General features: G+C 35.6%; 1 protein-coding gene across 4 annotated transcripts in view; it reads right to left on the reverse strand.

Moving 5' to 3' along the window:
• Ccdc141 (coiled-coil domain containing 141) overlaps positions 1-21151 on the reverse strand; it is a 196143-nt gene that overhangs the window by 135305 nt on the left and 39687 nt on the right. For all 4 annotated transcript variants that reach the window (XM_046447264.2, XM_046447263.2, XM_046447265.2 and 1 more), the window contains 3 exons: positions 16791-16982; positions 14353-14461; positions 8110-8363 (listed from right to left, as the gene is read on the reverse strand). In XM_046447264.2, the coding sequence (XP_046303220.1) occupies positions 8110-8363; positions 14353-14461; positions 16791-16982 (555 nt within the window). The remainder of the gene's footprint in view (positions 1-8109; positions 8364-14352; positions 14462-16790; positions 16983-21151) is intronic.

The raw sequence follows: 21151 nt of genomic DNA on the forward strand, positions 1-21151 counted from the left end.
ATCTTTATACCCTTTCTATATGGAGATAATGGCTTTTTCAATAAATGAGTCAATTCAAACCCAGACAGATTAAGTAACTTGCCTAAGTCCTACAGTTGGGGATAGGAATGCCATGGCTGAAGTTTATACTGCGTGATCCAGTAATTATTTTTCCTTTTCATCATATTTATCTATACTAATAAAGAATTCTGGAAAAGAGAAGTGGTTCTTATTAGTCTGTAATGATAACCAGTCTTAAAATCAAAACCACAATGCAAGCCTGTACTTATCAAACCTAATTCTAACATGGAAAATGGCCCTGTGTGCAGTTGTTGGGGCTCAGTGGAAATAGTGCATTGGAGAGGGTAAGGGAAGTATGCCCCAGACCCATCAGGAATGCTGAGAGGAAGAGGCCAGCCATGGGCAGAGGTGACAGCAAGCACAGACCAAGAGAACCAGTTCCCAAATGATACATGCCAAAGATAGGACTGAAACATCAGAACACATGCAATACAAAATGCTCTCAGGTGTTCAAGGATAAACAAACTCAGGTGGCAAGCATGTGAACTGGTGCCACAGCCTGAAGTCATGCATCAGACTGCCACAAACCACTAGTTTCTTTTTCTGCAATTTGTTCTACAATCTGAGATTGGATCTTATTTTTTTAATCTTTATTTAAGACTATATTGAAGGAGGTGAGCCAGCAACAAGCAATTCAAACCACCTTAATAAAAATGCTTAAGGGAAGATGATAATCTCTTCAAATTATTTTCATTTTCTTTTCCAAGAGAACAGTTCTTGCCAAATAACCAGCTATCATTATAGACCAAAAAAAAATGATAAAGAGATGGGCAGGGAGGAATCAGTTATTTATCTTCTTTAACCTAAGACATTTTGACAGTCTAGCTCTCTCTCTCAGCTACCAAAAATACACTCATATATTCCAAAATATTTTCAGCTATAGTTGATGGCCACAGGTGACAGTTCCAATGACTACCTTGATTTTGAAGGCATGTTAGTATTATAGCAGCAATTTTAGCTCCCAAAAGGTTTTAGGTTTTCTCCTTTTCCTTTTTTTTTCCAATGGTGGGGAAACTAGAAACCAGTTGTCTGTATTTTGTGTTAGGCAATCCAGTCAAATGTGCTCTGTACTTAACTGGGCAATAACCAGAATCAAATATTCATTGGCTTCATTTAGGTGACTATGACATTAGAAGAGGTAGTAGAGACATGTTCTGATGTTGTACCTGAGGAATTGGGAGTAGGGAAAAAAAGAACAATTATTGCTGTTTAAGTGAACTGTTTGGCCTAGAACTGCCTCCATACTCTTTAAGTGTGGCTTTTACTAAAGCTTTCTTCATACATGAAGGATTGCAATCTAACTTGATGCTGACTGTGACCTACTCTGGTAACAAGAGGAAGAGTCTCAGTCAGTCACAAGAGTACAACTGTTTAAACCATGTTCAAATAAGACAGGTGTGAGCTGTAACCAGTCCTCTCTCTCTGTGCCTAACTTCCAATCTCTGAATGTCATTTCCTTTTTTCTGGCTATGACTATAACCCACCCCATGTGATGTAGTAGAGCATTCCAAAGCATTTTTGGTCCACACTACTGCCTGATTCTGGAATCACAAATAAAGTCAACTAAGAGCTGAAAACCTGAATTTGTTATAACTTTGTCTCTTAACACTACTAAACATGTAGATTGAGTTTCTTTTACTAAATGTATTTTGGGATCCATCTAACTATAGGCCTATTGCTATTTGGGCTTAGTCTCAGAGATTCAAAGAGGACAATGTTCACAGTTTTCTGCTGTAGAATTTGGGAGCTCTCCTTAAGTCATTGAAGTCAGCTGGAAGGCATTAGTGTCTTCCCAAATTATTGAATCCCAGGATAAATGCTGGTTGTGAGTGGCACATGTCTGTAGTCCCAGCTACTCAGGAAATTGAGGCAGGAGTATCAAAAGTTGGAGTTCATCCTGGGAAGTTTAGTGAGACACTGTCTTGAAAAAATAATTAAAAGGTCTGGGGATATAGCTCAGTGACAGAGTGCTTGCCGAGCAACCACAAGACTCTGGGTTCACTCCCCTGCCACACAAACATACACACACATGCATGTGCACACACACACACACACTAACAACCCTGTTGATTGATAAGGAGGAGAACTAAAATATATTATCATGAGGCAAATTTTGTTATTTTATAAATAGCTTCACAGATCACCTTTGTACCTGTATATAATTATAATATTATATACAATCATATACATAATCTGACTTGTATTGACAAATAATTTCTCTGTGTCTTTATTTCTCAAGAAAGATAAAGACTTCCCTTCCCAACCTTGCCCTCACATCCTATTTTTGTTTAGCTGGGCTCTTCAATTTCAGCTCCTCAGTGGTGCAAAGCTATTTAGTCCAATCAATAAAATTAGTACAGCAAAAGTCTCTGGACCCATATTTTATTTTTAAAATTACCTCCAACTCATTGAGAGAAATTCCCCTAGCTGTAGAAGTCTTCTTTCTAGAAAGGAAACAGAGCCCTGCCCAGTGTCTTGGCAATGTGTGCTCCTGCCAAAAATAACCAAGGCCTGGTTTTCCCAATATAACTTTCCACCCTAATCGATCTGAAGATGGAGAACCAACTACATTCACTATGTAAGACAGAAAAAAGAGACAGACAGACATTAGGAGTAGGACCGAGGTTTGACATTTTCCAAGGTCATGCAGCTTCATAGATTTCAGTTTGAAGCTTTGACCTAAACCCCTGGTTGTTAAAAGAAATGAGAGATAATATCATGTGTCTTCAGAAGACAAATCACTGCTAAATTTTATTTTATTTTTTTTTTACTTTTTTATTGGTTATTCAAAACATTACAAAACTCTTGACATATCATATTTCACACATTCGATTCAAGTGGGTTATGAACTCCCATTTTTACCCCTAAATTTTAAAGCAATGTTGTAATCATTTTAAAGTACAATGGTTATTTTGCTTAATTATAAGTCTCCCTTTAAAATGTATTAAAATTAATTGAGCCTTTAGGTTTGTCTTTGGGGACCCTGAAAGTGAGGGAAAGGAGAGAATGAGTCCCCCTCCCAGACTGGGATGGTGGCAGTGCTGACACAAAAAGGAAAGCAAACTCCAACACCAGGACAAGGAAGAAAAAGAGTTCAGGGAGGAGAAAGGAGATGGATACACAGGCAGCATGGGGCTCAGCAGACAGCTCAGGCAGCACTAGCAAATTTTGTCCCACAACAGGTATGAGGGGTAGGGGCCAAGCACAGCCTTCCAAAGAGAACATAGGCATCACTTTGGAGAATGAATTCAGTCATAGTAAATACCCCACATTCATCCTACCAACTGATTTTGGGAATTAAATAATCAAAATGTTAAAGCATCAGTTTAAATGAACATCCACAATGGATGTTTTCCAAGACCCAAGTGGATTTTTGAAACCAAGGGCAATACTAAATTCTATGCATGCTATTTTTCCTATATATATACTAATGATAGAGTTTATTTATAAATCAGACATACTAAAGTATTAACTATGATTGATAACTAATAGTAAAATAAAACTGGGACTGAGATATAGCTCAGTGGTACCTAGCCCTGGGTTAGATCCCCAGAATGTCAAGGAAAAAAGATAGAACTATTATAATAATCTGCTGTCATAAAAGTTATTTAAAATTTATGAATTTTTCATTTCTGGAATTATCCATTTAATATTTTTAAGCCATGGTTGACTGTGGGTAACAGTAGAAAATGAAACCTCAAATAATGGAGGACAACTGTATATAGAAGTAACATACTAAATTTAATGAAACTGTAGTTAAGTATAATAAATATAAATAAGCTAAAGAAATACCTAAAGGGTGGAGGAAGTTGGTGGATAGCTGAAAAGTTGATTTTTAACTATCTGGGAGAAAAAGCGAAACTTTTGAATAAACTAGGCTGGATATCAAGTCATAAAATGACATTTATTCCCCTGCACATCAGAACATTTTAGAATTCTAGGGTCACATAGTGTTTTAGAGAATGGGTGTGGGATCCAGCTGATATGCAGAATTTTGTGCCAGTGATATCTAAGCTCAGAAAGTGCCATATACCACTATAGTGAACACCTAGAATGTTTACTGAGCAGTTAACATATGCCAGATTGTGCTCTAACATTTGTACATATATGACCCTATTTATTTTGTACAAAATCTATAGGCAGATGCTACTATTGTCCTTATTTTACCAAAAAGAAAACCAAGGCACAGAGGCCGATAAATGGTCCAAATCCATCTAAGCTAGTAAAGGTGAAAGCAGGTTTGGTCCCCTTACTATTTGTATCTGAGTCCCTCTGTTGCTACCTTTGACCTGCAATGTCATTGAAAACAGTAATGATTAGCAAGTACTCCAGCAACGGTGCCTGCTACTTTCAAAATTATATGTTCCTTAGGGCTGGGTTGTGGCCCAGTGGTAGAGCGCTTGCCTAGCATGTGTGAGGAACTAGGTTCAATTCTCAGCACCACATATAAATAAATGAAATAAAATAAAAGTTCATCAACATCTAACAATTTTTTTTAAAAAAATTATGTTTCTCCTACAACATTAAGGTACTTTATATTTCCTGCTGGCATGCTTTAGAGAGAATTCTAGAAGAAGCCTATGTACCAAAATGAAATTCTGGGATAAATCTTAATCTACAAACGGCTAGTTAGATATTGTTATCTTTTACTGAACTAAACTATTGATTCTAGTATCATCAAGATAATTCAACCCTTATTTTGGTTTTATGCCAGACACTGTTTGAAAACTACATTTAGGGGCTGGGTTATAGCTTAGTGGTAGAGCACTTGCCTAGCAAGTATGAGGCACTAGGTCCAATCCTCAGCACTGTATAAAAATAAATAAAAGGTATTGTACTCACTTTCAACTAAAAAAAATTTTTTTAAAGCTACATTCAAAGAAAAATTTTAAAAAAACACTAACATTTCACACATTATATCAATTTAAGATGACCAACCATTCAAGCCCTAAATGCTAGTTAGAAAGTGGCAGCATGCACCAGACAGCACATACATGCACGCATGTGTTCATACACACACAGTTTTACAGATGCCCACCAGGTACAAGACTGGTGCCGTGAGACTGTGCTTTATGTAGACCATCTTGATATCATTTTTAATTGTCTACTGATAGGAAATATACTATATGATTATGATGTATACTGTACTCAAATTATAACCCACAAAACCTTCCAAGTGAATGCAACCTCTCTGACCCTCCCCCAGAAATATGTATCTTACACACACATATATGTGATCCAGATAGTAAAAAAAGATTGTCTCCCTTGTGTCTTAATTCTCCTAGACGTCCTTGACACTGTCTTATACAAACAGGCCATGAATAACTTAGTTTTAATATATTTGTTTGGCTCACTTATGCCTGATTGGAGCAATTGAGAAAAATTACATTCATAAATCTTCTTGCCAAGATAATTAATTATGCACAAAATACTCCAAGCTGCTTCTGATTTTCATTAATGAAACAGATTATCTGAAAAATAAGATGCTGCAGGAACTGAAAAGAAAGGGCAGCTGCTCATCTTTCAATGTAAAACGAGTGCACATTTTTACATCTGAAACATAACGATAAAGAAATAACATGCTATGATTATGTTTACCAGGCTCTCACATCCCAATTAAGACAGAAAAATCTATTGTTTTCATTCTCCTTTTTCTGGAATTGATGTAAATCTTAAGTTGCTATCATGCTGGTCACTTAATTTCTATTCCAAAGGTGAATTAGCTGACTTTTTCAAAAGCATTAGGCCAGAAGCACTTAGAAAGAAGCACTAAATGCATCCTTCAAATGGCCCTAAAGGAGAAGAGAAGCCTCAGATACTCAGGCATTCACATTATTATTTATCAGTCATCTTTGTTCTAATTCTTCACTTAATTTCCCCTTGAGTGGTTAAAATGATTGACAAAGCTGATATTTTATTCATGTAAAGTCTGACAGCTTCTATGATTCTTTAAAATAGATAGGGAATGGACAAAATAAACTTTGCATTCCAAAGAGGAGTGGTTCCACACAGGATGTTCTAGAATTATCAGGAAAATCATCCAGGAACATGATAATCATAGAACTTAAATTACTTGCAGACCTCACTCACCTTGGTGTCCCTGCTGCTCATCAGCAAAACTATAGAATAGAGAAACTTTAAAATTCAGGTAAGAGAATTATGCTAATACCTACCTAGCTTTTTTGAATGTTTTTCTTGTTACATAATTATCAACAGGGTCAGCATTGACTATTGCTTATAACATTGAAAAACTGAAGGGTTTACTTACTCATCAGTAAGGTGTTGCTTAAATTGTGTTACATTCAATTAGCAAAATACAATGTATCTGTTAAAATTATTCTACTTTTGACATAAGAATATGTCTATGATTTGTTCAACTGAATAAAAATCAGATTACAGTAGAATAGATACAGGCAAATTTAGTTGACTTTTGTATATTTGTTTGTTCCTTCAACAAATGTGTATGTGCTTGTGTGTTTAGGCCCCTGTTAGGATAAAAGCCTAAAAGGTGGCTGTAAACCAAAATCCTAATAAAGCATCTACATGGATAATAAGCTCCTCACATTTCTAACAAAAGTTAGAGTGCCCATTAAACAAATATGGCTGAGTGCCCATTAAACAAATATGGCTGCTAAGATTATAAAAGTGACCTTTATTTGATCATACCCTAGGAACTCAAAATAAACAATGAAATTGACCTTCAACTCAAGCCCTGTCTTTACTGGAGCATGACGGTGGAGGGAGCAGGAAAAGGAGAGCAATGACATATTGGCCCTTCACTATCCTTTTCAGACATGATGATAAAAACTCCTAATACTAATACCACAGTTTCTGTGTTCCAGGTACTGTCCTAAGTACTTGTCATATAATAACTCTTGGGTCATCCTAATAACCCTTAAAGGTAGGTCCTATTATTATCCACATTTTTAGAGAAAACTGAGCCTCAGGCAATTTAAATAAATGCTCAGTTACTCACTTGATAAGTAGTGAAGCGGTGATTTAAACCCAGCCAACAGGCTGCCCCAGGATTGTTGCTGTTAACAAGCACAAAGAAGCAACAGTTGTTATTAATTATTCCAGTTGCTGTCATTGCTATTATTGAGAGGATGTGTTAATAGGGATCATTTTAAGATTAAGAGCCTAAATTTTATATTTAGTCATCATCTAAGGTCCCATTTTTCCAGCTTGAAATAAGAACAAGTATTTGCTTCCAGTTATAGGTCTGTCTTTCCAATTTGTGTCAAAGAAAATAAAACATTTAAAAAGACCCCTTTCCTGTGCATCCAAACCAGAAGATCTCTCTCTGTATCCTTTCTCTTAATTCTTTCCCCTTAATATTCATAGATTTGAGCACAGAATTGAGACAATCAGAAATGTTGCAATAAATATACCATCTATATCAGTTGGGGGTTTGCAAAGAGAATTCTGTCCACACTTACCCTCAAATGACTGAGATGAAAGGAATACCTCATAAACATATCAATGGCTGATCAGAGTTTTGCCTGCAGCCTGGGTAGTGAGTTCTAAAGAGCCTACACACCTCCCAGGCCCTCTCACCACTGAGCATTCAGCCATTGGCCAAGGTCAGATTTCTTTACTGACATCAGACCATTCTTCTATTTTGAGGTTACAGACTTTTTAAAATAATAATCACAGCAATCTAGCACAATTCAGCAGCACACTCATGTTTCTCCAACTTTTTAGAAAAGTACTATTAACATTTCAGGACTGCAAAAAAAAATTGTTTTTGGCAGTAGTGACCTGGAAAGAAGTGAGAAAGAGAACCCAACAGTAAAACACAGTCATTTTCAAACTGTCTGTAAGTGTTTTCCCATTCACAAAATCAATATTATAATGACAGTACATAAAAATAGTTTCTTTTGTATTCATATTTACTTGGAAAAACAACATGGTAGTTTGGAAGAAAGCCTTTTGGATCAAAAATAAAAGGATTTGACTATAACAACAGAGACACTGCCCCAGGGTATGGCTGATCCACATATGACCAGTTAGCAGAGGCAGGATATCAGCCAGTGCCCATTGTGTTACCTGGTTTTCTTGTTGGTCCCACAGACATATCTGCAGAACCTGACCCAACTCTTGCCGCTGCTGCTGCAGGTACTTGTCTAGCTGCCTTCTCCTGTCTTGCAGAAGTTCAAGAAGGCTGTCAATCTTCAGACAGCTGCTCTGAGCTCCGTGGATCAACTCGGAACTCACAGTAGGTCCATCACACTTGAATTTCTCTATGAAGTCCGTGAGTTGCTGGCTTTTGTTTAAAAGGGCTAGAGATCGCGATAAGAGTTCTAGAAGAAAATTAAAAAGAAAACGAGATAATGACATAAGCAAGCTTTTATGTAGTAATATTTGGATTCTTCACATAATTTTAAATGCATATAGCTTTAATAGTAATAACAAGCCACACTGCAAGGAATTTAAATGTGTAAACATAAACTGCTTACAAACTTGAAATAGTCAAACACCCTGGCCTAACCATTGCTACAGCCCTAACTGTCGGATGTTAGATGCTAAAGTTGAGCATTAGCATGATTCAGTGTAGGCCATGGAAGGTTGGTGGAATTTTGATATGGTTCACTGTTTTAGTGGTGGGATTCTGGTTATGGTGCCAACCCTCCCTGGACTATTCTGTATTCTGAGCTTGTTGAACTAAATATGAGGTTAAAAGGTAATACCTGTCATGGCCAAACACCCAGTGAAGGTTATGGCCAGCTGTTTCAATGTCAGAGACTATGACAAGGTGGAAAAACTCGCTCAGTCTAATGGGGTCAGTTTTCACTCAGTTCTAGCCAACTGTTGACATGAGAGAATGTGGTTGCAGTGCTAATAGGGCTTCCATTTTTTTTAAAGAGTTATAACTATAGATTTGTATGGAAAAGCTTCTGATTTTAATGTTTTATACTTTGTATATTTTTAATTAAAACTCCCCACAAGATAAAGCATATTTACCTGTCAAATGGGCTATAAGTTTGTGATCTTTGAAATAAATTACATTGTAGGTTTAAGTAACATCTGTCTATTAAAATATTAGATAATAGTACTAGAGCTTACTAATATAATAGTATCTCCAAGCAAGAAGGGTGTGATTATGTGCCCTGGGTAATTTGGGAGTCACCAATACAAAGAAACAAATGAAACACTAAGGATTTGAACTATAACAGAAGAATAGGAGAATTTAAATTAAAAAGTCAGGGAGAACATTGAAATTCATTTTCTTGGACAAAGAAATGGAAGCTGTTAGATTTGAAATGTTCTCTGAAAAGCTCATGCTTTAGAAGCATGGTCCCCAGTATAGCAAGTTATAGAAAGAAGACTATTAGGCAATGATTAGATCATGGGGACTGTACCTCATCAGTGGATTAATCTATTTGATGGATTAATCATTTGAATACTGGGTGGTAATTATACATAGGTATAGGTATAATTATATACATATACATGTATTATTATATGTATAATTTTCTCATGGCTAGAGAAAGTAGGTCACTAGGCTGGGTGAATGCCCTTGGGGACTATATCTTGTCCCTGACTCTCCCTTCCCTCACCCCTCATCCCTGACTGCCCTGTGCGAGCAGCTTTCCTCTGCCACACCTCTTCCTCCATGATGTCCTGCCTCATCTCAGGACTATGGAATGAGATCTCTGAAACTGTGAGCCCAAATCAAGTTTTCTTCCTCTAAGTTGTTCTTTTCAGGTATTTTGGTCACAATGATGAAAAGGTAACACAGAAGAAAACATTACTAAGCTAGCAACAGGGGAAGGGATGTGCAAAAAAAAAAAAAAAAAGACCTATTGTCTAAAACAAGTTTGTTATGGGGAAGTAAAAGAAACAGCAGGAGAAACAAGGTGAAATAGGTTATAGTGCATATAAACTGATGAGTTTAAATTTATATAGCCATAATTTTGCAAACAATGTAATAATCAGAATGAGTGAGTTTAGTTTTGTATATGGAAAAAGAATTTTTTTCCTTTGCATTGAAGAGCTTGTTATGATATTTTGAACAGCAATACACAGGCGTGCGCGTGCACACACAGAAACTATGATTAGGCAACAAATTATCCATATGTCTAATCTTACACATTACACTTTTCAAATAAGGGAGGGAAGGACAACTTTAGGGATTCAGGATATTGCAAACTGACAGTAGATCAAATCATACTGAACTGGCCCTTTAAAATATATATTATTAGCCAAAATTTCAATTTACATTCTTTTTTTTTTTTAGTTTTCTGTCGGGGTTTCTGTCAAAATAGTATAACCACGACCACACTGCTCTAGGCATGCATCCACCAGAGCCAAAGGTAATTTGAGGCTGCGTCAGCCTATTACCGGCTACCTGCTGGTCACCTAAATGGACCAATTCCTCCCTCAGTTCCCTCTGCCAGTTCCCTTGGCCTTCATCTGTCAGTTCCTCATACTCACATTTTTTACAGTCTACATTTATCTAGTTATTTATTCCATCAGGTAGCTGGTCATACCAAATGACATATTTTTCTTCACTGTAAACCATCTAGCTATATGGTGACCTTCAAGAATATAAAAGCTCTACAGTTTGTTTATTGGAAAGATTACACATTTCTGCATATATAAAACCCTAATAGCTGGTCTCAGTGGCACATGCCTGTAATCCCAGAGACAAGGGGTTACAGAGGCCGAGGCAGGAGGATTGCAAGTTCATAGCCAGCCCCAGCAACTTAGTATGGCTCTAAGCAATTTAGAGAGACCATACCTCAAAATAAAAAATAAAAAGTGGTAGTTAAGCACCACTGGGTTTAATCCCCAGCACACAAAATTAAATTAAATGAATAAAAAAAACCCTACTTACCTTATGATGTGAAGTTGGTAAACATTCAGTAAAATTTTCATTGCTTAATTGGTTAGATTAATTTTGTCATATTAAAAAAGTAATACTGATCTCACTGGCTTGGGAGGCAGAGGCAGGAGAATAATGGGCTTAAGGCCAGCCTCAGCAGCAGCAAGGTGCTAAGCAACTCACTGAGACACTATCTCTAAATAAAAAACAAAGGGCTGGGGATGTAGCTCAGTAGTCAAGTGCCTCTGAGTTCAATCTTCAGTACTCCCTCCAAAAAAGTGATACTAAAGTACATTTTATACTAGTATCTATATGGTTTGCCATAATTATTAGGTATAAATAATCAATTTAAATTAGTGAAGGAGGTCAACAAATTAGGTGGGCTTAATAGTTATTAAAATCTTGCCCAAATTAGTGCTTTCAAAAAAGTATCAAGGCCACAGTCATCAAGGTCACTGAGACCACAGATGATATTTCTTCCCAATAAATTTTAAAATATTCTGAAATCTTTCTCAAGAAGATTTTTTTTTCTTAAACTTACTTAATGAGCATTTTGAAATGTATTCAAAAGTAAAGATAACAGTGTAACAATGGGCCCCCATGAGACTATATCTATTTAAAATCTATGACAATGGAGTAATAAGATTCTCCCTGCCTTACAGATCTGTAGGAATTTTATTCATTTTAAGAAGGACATTAAACAGGTAGAGGGTACAGCTGTGATCAAAATTAAAGTAACTATTCTCCTCCTGAACATCCCTGTAGTACCTTGTTTATTGCTTACTTTTTCATCATTCTGCCATGCCTTCCATTGGAATTAAATACAAGAAACATTCAATGAGAAATACACTTTGGGTTGGAAGCTATCTTAAGTTCAGGAGGTGCAGAGATGCTCGAATCCCTGCCACCCAGGCTCTCCCAATCTGGTGATAAATATAAGTAAGGAAATAAGTTATTACTGCACAGTGAGCAGGGTGGTGTACAAGAGACACTCAGAGGAAGCATAGAAGAGTGTGACAAGCAGGTACCTGCCCTGCTAAACCACTGGCTTCCTGAGGCCAAAGTCTGTGCACTCTCCAGACACATGGCTCTAGGTTTCTCACCAGCTCCAGGCTTGGAAAACACTGTTTAAGTATGTGTGGTTGAACTGAGGATGACCAGGTTGGTAGCCAGGTTTATCATGGAAACTATGCTTGCTGGAAAAAAACTTTAACTAACTAGGCTTGTGTAGCCCAAAGGAGAGAAGACAAGAGAAGATATGTTAGTTTTCAACTATTTTAAGGACTGTCTTGTGGAGGAACAGGCTTATTCTGTAACATTCCAGAGGGCAGAAACTTCAACTTGTTCCTGCAGTTCTGACCTCTGCAATGTTACAGGATAAGCTTCTCACAAACAATGCAGCCTGAGCATTGCTCAATTACAGAAAGGCACAGGAGAAGCTAATTGAAGTGAGCCGACTAAGAGGAGTAAGTTAGATCATGGTTCTCAGTTACAGTGTTAGCTTTTGCCATCCCAACATTCTCTGTACTACTCAACTGATGGACATATCAGAGATGTATTACAACTATACTTATACTTCATTTCCTTAAATTTAAAGATAACAGATATGAAGCCCTTAACTACAAACTGGAGTTTCATCCATTAATATGTACTTCAAATCAGCTCATCTTAATCATATCCCACTGAATCAGTTGATGATTATGTTTAATCAACTCCCATTCTATGAAAACAAAGTGCTTGAACCATCATGAGGCATATGAATTAGAACCAGGTATCTTGACCAGCCCTTATGTAATCCTTGGGCTTCTAGTATCACAAAAAGGGGCACAAAAGGGTTCTGGTAAACATCTCATCAGGATGGAAGAATATTTTGTTGTCACAAAAATAAAGCAAGTTTCCTGTCTTCAGCTAGCATTTTTATCCATCTTTTCAGACTAAGAGAAGGCCAGGTGGACTCTGAAACACAATACCCCTGAAAAGCAATCCCCTGTCAGCTGGATGCCAGCAGTGTAGCCTATGGCCTCCAACCAAGCAGTGCACACCCATGTAAACTGGCTTGCTGTGCTGCACATCTGCCAACCTTGTAGGAGCCAACAGGAGCAAGCATACAATGTTTAGACTACTTCACCCCCTTCCAGCTCCATCTCTCAATGTTTCTGGGAAATTTTCTACTTCCATAAGCCCCCATCCCTCTGGAAAACTTCATTTTATTGCTTCAGTAATGAACCTTTTCATCAAAAGTATCAGTCACTCTCAGATTTCCAGGAGTAAAATTGCTGTGTGAAGATCATGCTGGTTGGATAAAGATTGAATTGAGACCAAGAACCCACCTCAGTTAACTAGACTCAATTCACTTTCCAGTCTCTGAGAAAGAATGTCATGTGATTCTGCTCACCCCCTGTGGGGTGGCCAGCTAAATTGTGGCTGCCATGTAAATAATGGATAGCTACTGCTTTAGTGCTGAATCTTTTGATGTTTATGATTCTTGTTAGTGATAGGTTGTACAGAATAATAATCAGTTAAAATTGCATGTATATATTTCATAGGTTCTCATAAGAATTTACCCAGGAAATATTGAATTCTTTAGTCTTTGGGTTTGGGAAAAGTTATGGTAAATTATTAATCATAATGATCTAGGTCCTGTGGAGAATGAATATAAAGACAATACATGTTTGTGGATTTGAAAATGTTCTTTATTCTTCTCTAACATCATCAAATTTGTGGAGCTAAAAGTCATTTCATTCATGCTTAGTTTTAATTAGAAGACACATTAGGCAGAAGTGACTTTCCATATGTATTTATCTACCCTACTTCCCCAAAGATGATAGCAAATAACTACTCTTCCACAAATACCTTCCTTGTTCTAGTACTGGCCATTCCCAAATTTGGCAGTGGAGGGTTAGAGGAGAGGGCTGGCATACAAATTGATGTAACAATTAGACTGTCTTCAGAGCTGTGCAGAGGAAATTGGAAATCTTTTTGTGTAATGCTTTATTACTTGTATCTGGAAGAAGCTCCCTACTTTTTTTCTGCAATAATGAGAGAGGAATTTTCTTTATTCAAAGTGGCTATTTAAAAGACTGGCCTTCATTTATTAGCACTTAAAAGGAATAGTCACTGAATTTAACCAACAAGTATTTAGGACCCACCATCCACATTGCTAGATGCAAGGATAAAATGATGAACAAGGTGAAAACGGCCTCTTTCCTCAAGAATTAAAACTAGAAGACCAGGTAAGGAATCTTCCAGAGGCTCTTCCTCTGCATTGTCTTAGAATCATTTACACTTAGTGCTTGCTTTTAGAAGGTAACCACAAATAAAGCTTTACTTATCCTTTTTTGGGAACAAGTTGGGGGTCTACATAACAAGATGAGTTAAAGCATGCTGTTGTACATAAGCATCTATATTATTAACATCTTTGGAAAATTTTAAAAGTTTATGTGAAGAATAAACATGTCTCTTGCCTTTGGCGTGATGTTCATGAAGCTGAAGAAGTGATTGTAAAGACTCAGCACTTTCAAACTCATGAGGACTCTGGAGGAAATCTTCAGTTTGGTCTATTTTAATAGCAAACTACAACACAAACATAAAGGAAGATATAAGAAATCAATCAAAATCAAAATGATGCTTATTGTTATCTGTGGGTGATTTGATGAATTAATGGCCTAGCTGGCCCGTGTGTTTCTGTAATGGTATGTGTGAGTGTGTGATGATTTGGGTTGTTTTTGTGAGTGGGTGTTTGCATGTTTACAAAGTGTCAAGGTCCCTCTCCTTCCTTTAGATTTCTCTTATATCAAGAAATATTCCCTGAATGTTGAAATAGACCAACTTATTTACTGTTCAGAAATCTATTCAATTTTTCAACCAAAATTATTGTATCCTATGTAATAAATTCAATCACTTTCAACATTCTAAGGAAGTGTCTGAAAGAATCAGCAGAAAGTTTGCAAAGAAAAACCAACAAAAGCTTGGCTAGCCAGTACTTATGAAATTATGAGTAAATTTAACTTAAAAAAATTCAGAGAAGGCTTAAATATAGTCCCCCCCCCCCAATGATTAAACTTAGAAATGAAAAATACAAGTTTTAGTCTAATCTCCTTGTTAGTACACAACAAAATATATATTTATACAGGAAGTAGCCTGAACAGGTATACACCAAAGGGGCACCTTCGTGAGAAATACTGAAAATAATCGTCAAAGAGAAAAAATGAATGACCATCACAGGTGATTTGGTTTTTTTTCCCTCATAGAACATTATGATAAGTTTTAAAGTCACTGTATAACTTATCTCTGTACTTTTAATGCTTATTCAAATTTTTAAAAAATTAACCAATAAGCAAATAATACTTGAAAAATTGCCTTGATGTTCTATTAACTTATGGATATTTTCTTTTCTCCACCAAAAAGTTATACTTTTCCTCTTTCTACAGCTTGTTCAGGGCAGAAGTGGCAACAAGAGGACACTTTTCAAAGAACTTGATATTAATTTCACCCTCTTCTTTTGTATTACTGATGAAAATTGCTTGGTATACAAAATGAGCCTGAACAGTATACAGGAGCTGGTCCAAAAATTGGATTTAGGATAATACAGAAACATTTAGTCATTTCACTAGATCCAATAAATGCTCACTCAAGTAAAAGAATAAGAAATGCTGGGTTGAAATGGTTTGACTTAATATTTCCTTTGACTCCATGTGGAATCTGGAAGTAATTTCCACATCATGGAGAAAATTAGCTAGCATTAACACTAAAACACAGAGAGAAGCAAATATTGAGCCTAATGTTAGAGAAATCATTTCCTGTACTCAGAGGAGCTGAGTTTGGAGGCAGTTGACACCTGTACACCAATTACTAGGACAGAATGAATCAGCTACATCTGTAATTTGGCTTCTGTAGGTGTATTTCAGCTAGTTTATTTATTTTCACAAAAGATGATTGTGTGGAACTTTTACCCAAGAAGATCTGTAAAATAACTTGGAGTTGGACTTCAGTGTTCAAACTGTGGAGAGCAAAACTTGGAAGTTGCAATAAGGTTTTTGCTCCTCCTTTTGGCTTTTAAACGACTTCATGATGCATGAGATTGTCTACCTCAATTCTTATGTTCTGCTACTAATCTTCTTTGCTTCATTATTTTGGATTTAAGCTCTGAATTTTCCATTTAAAAATGTCATATTTTTCAAAGCTAGTGCTTTATCATAATGAAGCAGTGCTATCCCATCAGAACGAATGTGCTGCCACTTGACAGAGAAGTTAAAAGTGAAATTTCCAGTAACTGGCTTATACCAAATACAACACTTCTTTTGATAATGTTCTTTGAGGCTCACATTTTGAAATCTGGAGCCTCAAGAAAATATTACAGAATTCAAGAAAAATTATAGGGGAAATGACCTTCTTAGATCCAGTACTTTTTCCTTCCCTTGTATTTTAATGAGCTCAAACTACAGAAAACTAACGATATATGCATTAGAAAAGTACTCTATAAAGTGCTAACTTTATAAGCTAAGTGTTCTATGAGACATTCTGTGATTGTTTTTTTTTTTTTAATCAGCAGAAGAATTTTATCCTTCCACTTTTAGTCAACAAAAATGCCCTAAACTAGCCTTTCCTAATGACCCTATTAGTTGTAATTAATGGTAATTGTTTGATTGGTAACTGCATTAGTATCTTCTAAAGAGGAAATAAAATCAAAATGACATAAGACTAAGGGTGCTTACTTTACTTAATATTTTATTTATTTTTTAATTTAAAAACTTAAATGTATTCTCTTAAACGTATATACCTTTGTTATTCTGCCATTTTTAAAAATCCAATGGCAATGTCTATTTGTGGAAATAAAACATTTTCAGGAGTGTTGTTTATTGGCTTTGGTGTGGAAAAGGGAGAATTATTTTCAAATACAAACCTCCAAGGCATTTTCAAAAAATTCACAGGTCAACCTAAGGAGTTCCCTTCTTCTTTCAAGCATGGAGACCAGGGCTGCCCACGCTTCACCCAAGGTCTGGGCCATGGCGTCATAAACCTGACTCTGATTCTTGTTCTCTTCAGCTGTCTTGTCTGCTTCCTGCAAGAGTTCCCACACCCGATCTTCCAAAGCCTAAGTCCAGGAGAAAAACAAGGCATAGGCAGAGTGTCACCCAATGCAAGAACACAGAAGCATGGCTTAAACACTTGGATAGTTGAAACTGTAAGTAGCTTGGGAAGATTGAGGAGAGAATTTGTACAATCTGTTGTGTAGGCAAGGAGGAGCAGTGGAGATTGTGGACATCCAGAGAGCATAGCCACGCTAAATACTGTAGAGGTTCATCAAAGTTGCATGCCTACATTCCTGGAGTTATAGATTATTGAGCTAGATCTCACATTTCTAAATAAATAAATAAAAATAAGAAAACTAATTGGAAGACATCCAGAAGAGTAATTAAGAATAAAGTTATAAGAAATGAGCCCAACAAAACTTACTGTTTATTTTGAATTGCTGTCAGTTAGTTGTTAGTATGTTTATAAAGCTTCATGTAAATATTAAGAATAAATTCTTCATATTGTAAAAATTAGAGAATCTGTAACCAACGTTATGAATTGTTTGAACAAACTATGGAGGAGGAAGGAAACATGTGCTTACAAAAGTGTCTCACTGAGAGATAAGAGGAACATTCCATAGATTCTGTTTCACTCTTGAAGTTAGCAACAAAACAAAGATTCAAATTAGTAGGAAGGCATTACAAATATGATCGGGCAAAATGTAACAAAGAAAACATAAGTAGTAAGAGCACATTTATCAGGACACTTACACAAAACCAAATGCAATGATGGGAATATATTAAATATCAGTAAAAACATGAAGTTTTCAACTAAAAAATAAATATCATTAAAGTGAGTGAAACAACAAAGCATCAAAATTCAACTAATTTATATTTTTGCTTGAGCCATCCTTAAACTAAAAAGAAATAACATTTGAAAATAGAGATGAGACATAACAGGCAGAAACAAGCAAAACAAAAAACAGGACTAGCAATATTAATATCAGATAAATTAGAAACAAAACAAAAATCATTCAGGATTAAAGAATTCCTTTTTATATTGATAAATAATATAATCTGCAGCACAGATAAGGCACTTGCTCTTTAGTCTCCATGGTAGAAAAGGGAGATGGAAAGGCTGTATAAAATGCACATGCCGGCTGGCTGCCCCGGCTCTAGGGCCTGCCACCTTCAGGAGATGACCTCTAGCAAGTTGTGGCTGCCCTGCCAAGTTCAAGAGCAAGTTTAGTCAAAGCGCAGGATTGCTCTAAGGAGGCACCTAAAAATTGTGTGTTGCAGATTCCAGCACAGATTCCATGAAGGAACAAATCTAAACTCAAGAGGGCAGCTGTTGTAGCATCTGTTACTCTTGAGAGATTCAACAATTAGCCATACAGTTAATGTTCTGGTTTTAAAAAAAATGAAGAAAAAAAGATAAGGCACTCATGAACTTTCCAGTTATAGCATGGAAATATTTCAAGTAGGTGCAAACAGTCAGACCACATTGTAATAAATATAAATAATATAAAGCCTGGATAATAAAACAAATAATTTTGGAAATTTAAAAAAACTTTGAAGAATTATTCTTAAAGCAAATATATAATAATCATTATAATTTTAAACAGTTTAGAGAAAATAATAATGAAGCTACTATATTCAAAGTCTTAAGGTATACAACTAAATTAATGCTTAGAAAAAATATAGCTTTTGACAAACTTGCTTTTAAAGAAAAAAATAATTAAATATTCAAGTCTAAATTATTGAAAAATAATACGAAATAAATCAAAAATTGAGGGGGAACAATAAACAAATACAAATCCAGATTAAGAAGAATGGAATACTTAATCCCTCAATGCCCAGTCCATGTCATACACCAAGTATAAAATGCTTTCAAGAAACCATGACCTCACCTAATTCATGCCATACACTGACCACATAGTAACTAATATGGGCAAACTCTCAGATGGAGAAATTAAAACATTTAAATAAACTCAAAAAGTTTCAAGTAAACACAGAGAAATGATTCAATACTTTAACAGAGAAACTTAACAGAGACATGGAAGCAATTTTTAAAAGTTAAACAGAAATCTTTGAGCTGAAAATTATACTAAGTAGAATCACAAAAATGGTAGAAGGCATCAATAGTAAAATAGATCAAAGAGAAGAATTAGTGAGTCTGAAGACAGGCTACTTCAAAATACAGAGATTAAGGAGAAAAAAAGAAACAAGAGGAATAAAGAAAATCTATGATAACTTTAGAACAGAATTAAAAGAGCATCAGTCAGATTATTGGGTTTCAAAGGGGACTAGAGAATGCCAAAGGGGTAGAAAGCTTATTCAAAGAGATAAGAAAAAAAAAAAAAAAACTTCTCATACTTAGAGAAGGATACAAAAATTAGGTACAGGAAGGGCAAACGTCCCTATCAGGTTCAACTCAACCAAGTCTATATCCAGACATACTACAATCGAGACTTTACACTAAAACACAAAGAGAAGGTTCTCAAAGCATTAAGAGAAAACAACAACAACAAAAATAACCCATAAGGGTATTACAGCAGACATCTCATTAGAAACTTAACTAGTCGGTAGGAAGTGGCATGAGATTTTCATAGGACTAAAGGGAAAAAATTGCCAACTGAAAGTATAGTACCCAGAAAATCTACAAACCCACCACCTCAAGCCACAGTCTGTCTGCATAGAGTTATCACCCAGTTAATCTCTATTACAGAATTAATGCACTGACTAGGTTAAGGCTCTCATAAGCCAATCATTTCACCTCTAAACTTTTCTGCGCATTGTCTCACACATGAGCTTTTGGGGGTCATCTTATATCTAAACCATAACACCATGCTTAAATCAGACAACACAGACTTTATATCAAAAGCAATAAAAAGAGACAAAGAAGATCATTACATAATAATAAATTGGTAAGCTCAGCAAGAGAAAATAAGAATTCTAAATATGTCAAAGAAATTGATAACTTATAATAAATGAACAAATTCCTTGATACATATGCCTTACCAAGATTGAATTGTGAAAAGAAAACCTAAATAGAGTTCAATGTAGGGGGTGATATTTATTAATATCAATCAATCAATCAAATACCTAGGATTAAATTTAACCAAAAAGGTAAAAGATCTTAACAATGCAAATTGTAAACCATGAATGAAATAAATTTAAAAAGGCATTTAAAAAATTGAAAGGCATTTGTGTCATGAATTGGAAGAATCAATACAGTTAAAATATCCATATTACCTAATGGATCTATGGATTCAATGCAATCCTTATCAAAATTTCAATGTCATTCTTCACAGAATTAGGGGGAAAAATTCTAACTGGAATTTTAAAAAGATATCAAAGAACCAAAATGATCTTAAGCAAAAAGAACAAAGCAAGAGGTATTACACTACTTGACTTCAAAGTATACTATAAAGCTGTTAAATCAGAACAGAATGATATTGGCAAAAAATTAATAGTGGTTTTGCTGAATTATGCTAGTACTGTTTTTAAATTTTTTTATTTGTTCTTTTTAATTTTTAGACAATATGTATTTTGACTTATCATTCATACATGGAGCATAACTACCCATCTTGTGGTTATACATGATGTGGAATTATACATACCATGTATTCATATATGAATATAAGAAAGTTATGTCCAATTAATTCTACTGTTTCATACTCCCCTTCATTTCCCTTTGTCTAATCAAAAGTATTTCTAATATTCTCTCCTTCCCCTTATTGTGTGTTAGCATCCACATATCAGAGAGAACAGTTGGCCTTTGTTTTTTTGGGATTGGCTTATTTCACTTAGTGTGATATTCTCCAGTTCCATCCATTTACCAGTAAATGCATTAATTTCATTCTTCTTTGTGGCAGAGTAATATTTCTCTGTGTGTGTGTGTGTGTGTGTAATTATCTTTATCCATTCATATGTTGAAGGGCATCTACGCTGGTTCCATAGCTTAGCTATTGTGAATTGAGCTGCTATAAATATTTATGTGGCTGCATCATTGTAGTATACTGATTTCAAGTCCTTTGGGTGTATACCAAGGAGTGGTATAACTGGGTCAAATAATAGTTCCATTCAGAATGTCAATGCTGCTTTCTAGAATGGTTGCACCAATTTGCAGTCCCACCAGTAATCTATGAGTTAACATTTTTCCCCACATCCTCGGCAACATTTATTGTTACTTATATTCTTTTTTATATATTGTTTTAGTTGTAGATGGACACAATACCTTTATTTG

Source organism: Marmota monax, unplaced genomic scaffold (genome assembly GCF_021218885.2).
Source record: "Marmota monax isolate L192 unplaced genomic scaffold, Marmota_monax_Labrador192_F-V1.1 WCK01_AAM20220418_F8-fsc00007, whole genome shotgun sequence".
Taxonomy (NCBI): domain Eukaryota; kingdom Metazoa; phylum Chordata; class Mammalia; order Rodentia; family Sciuridae; genus Marmota; species Marmota monax.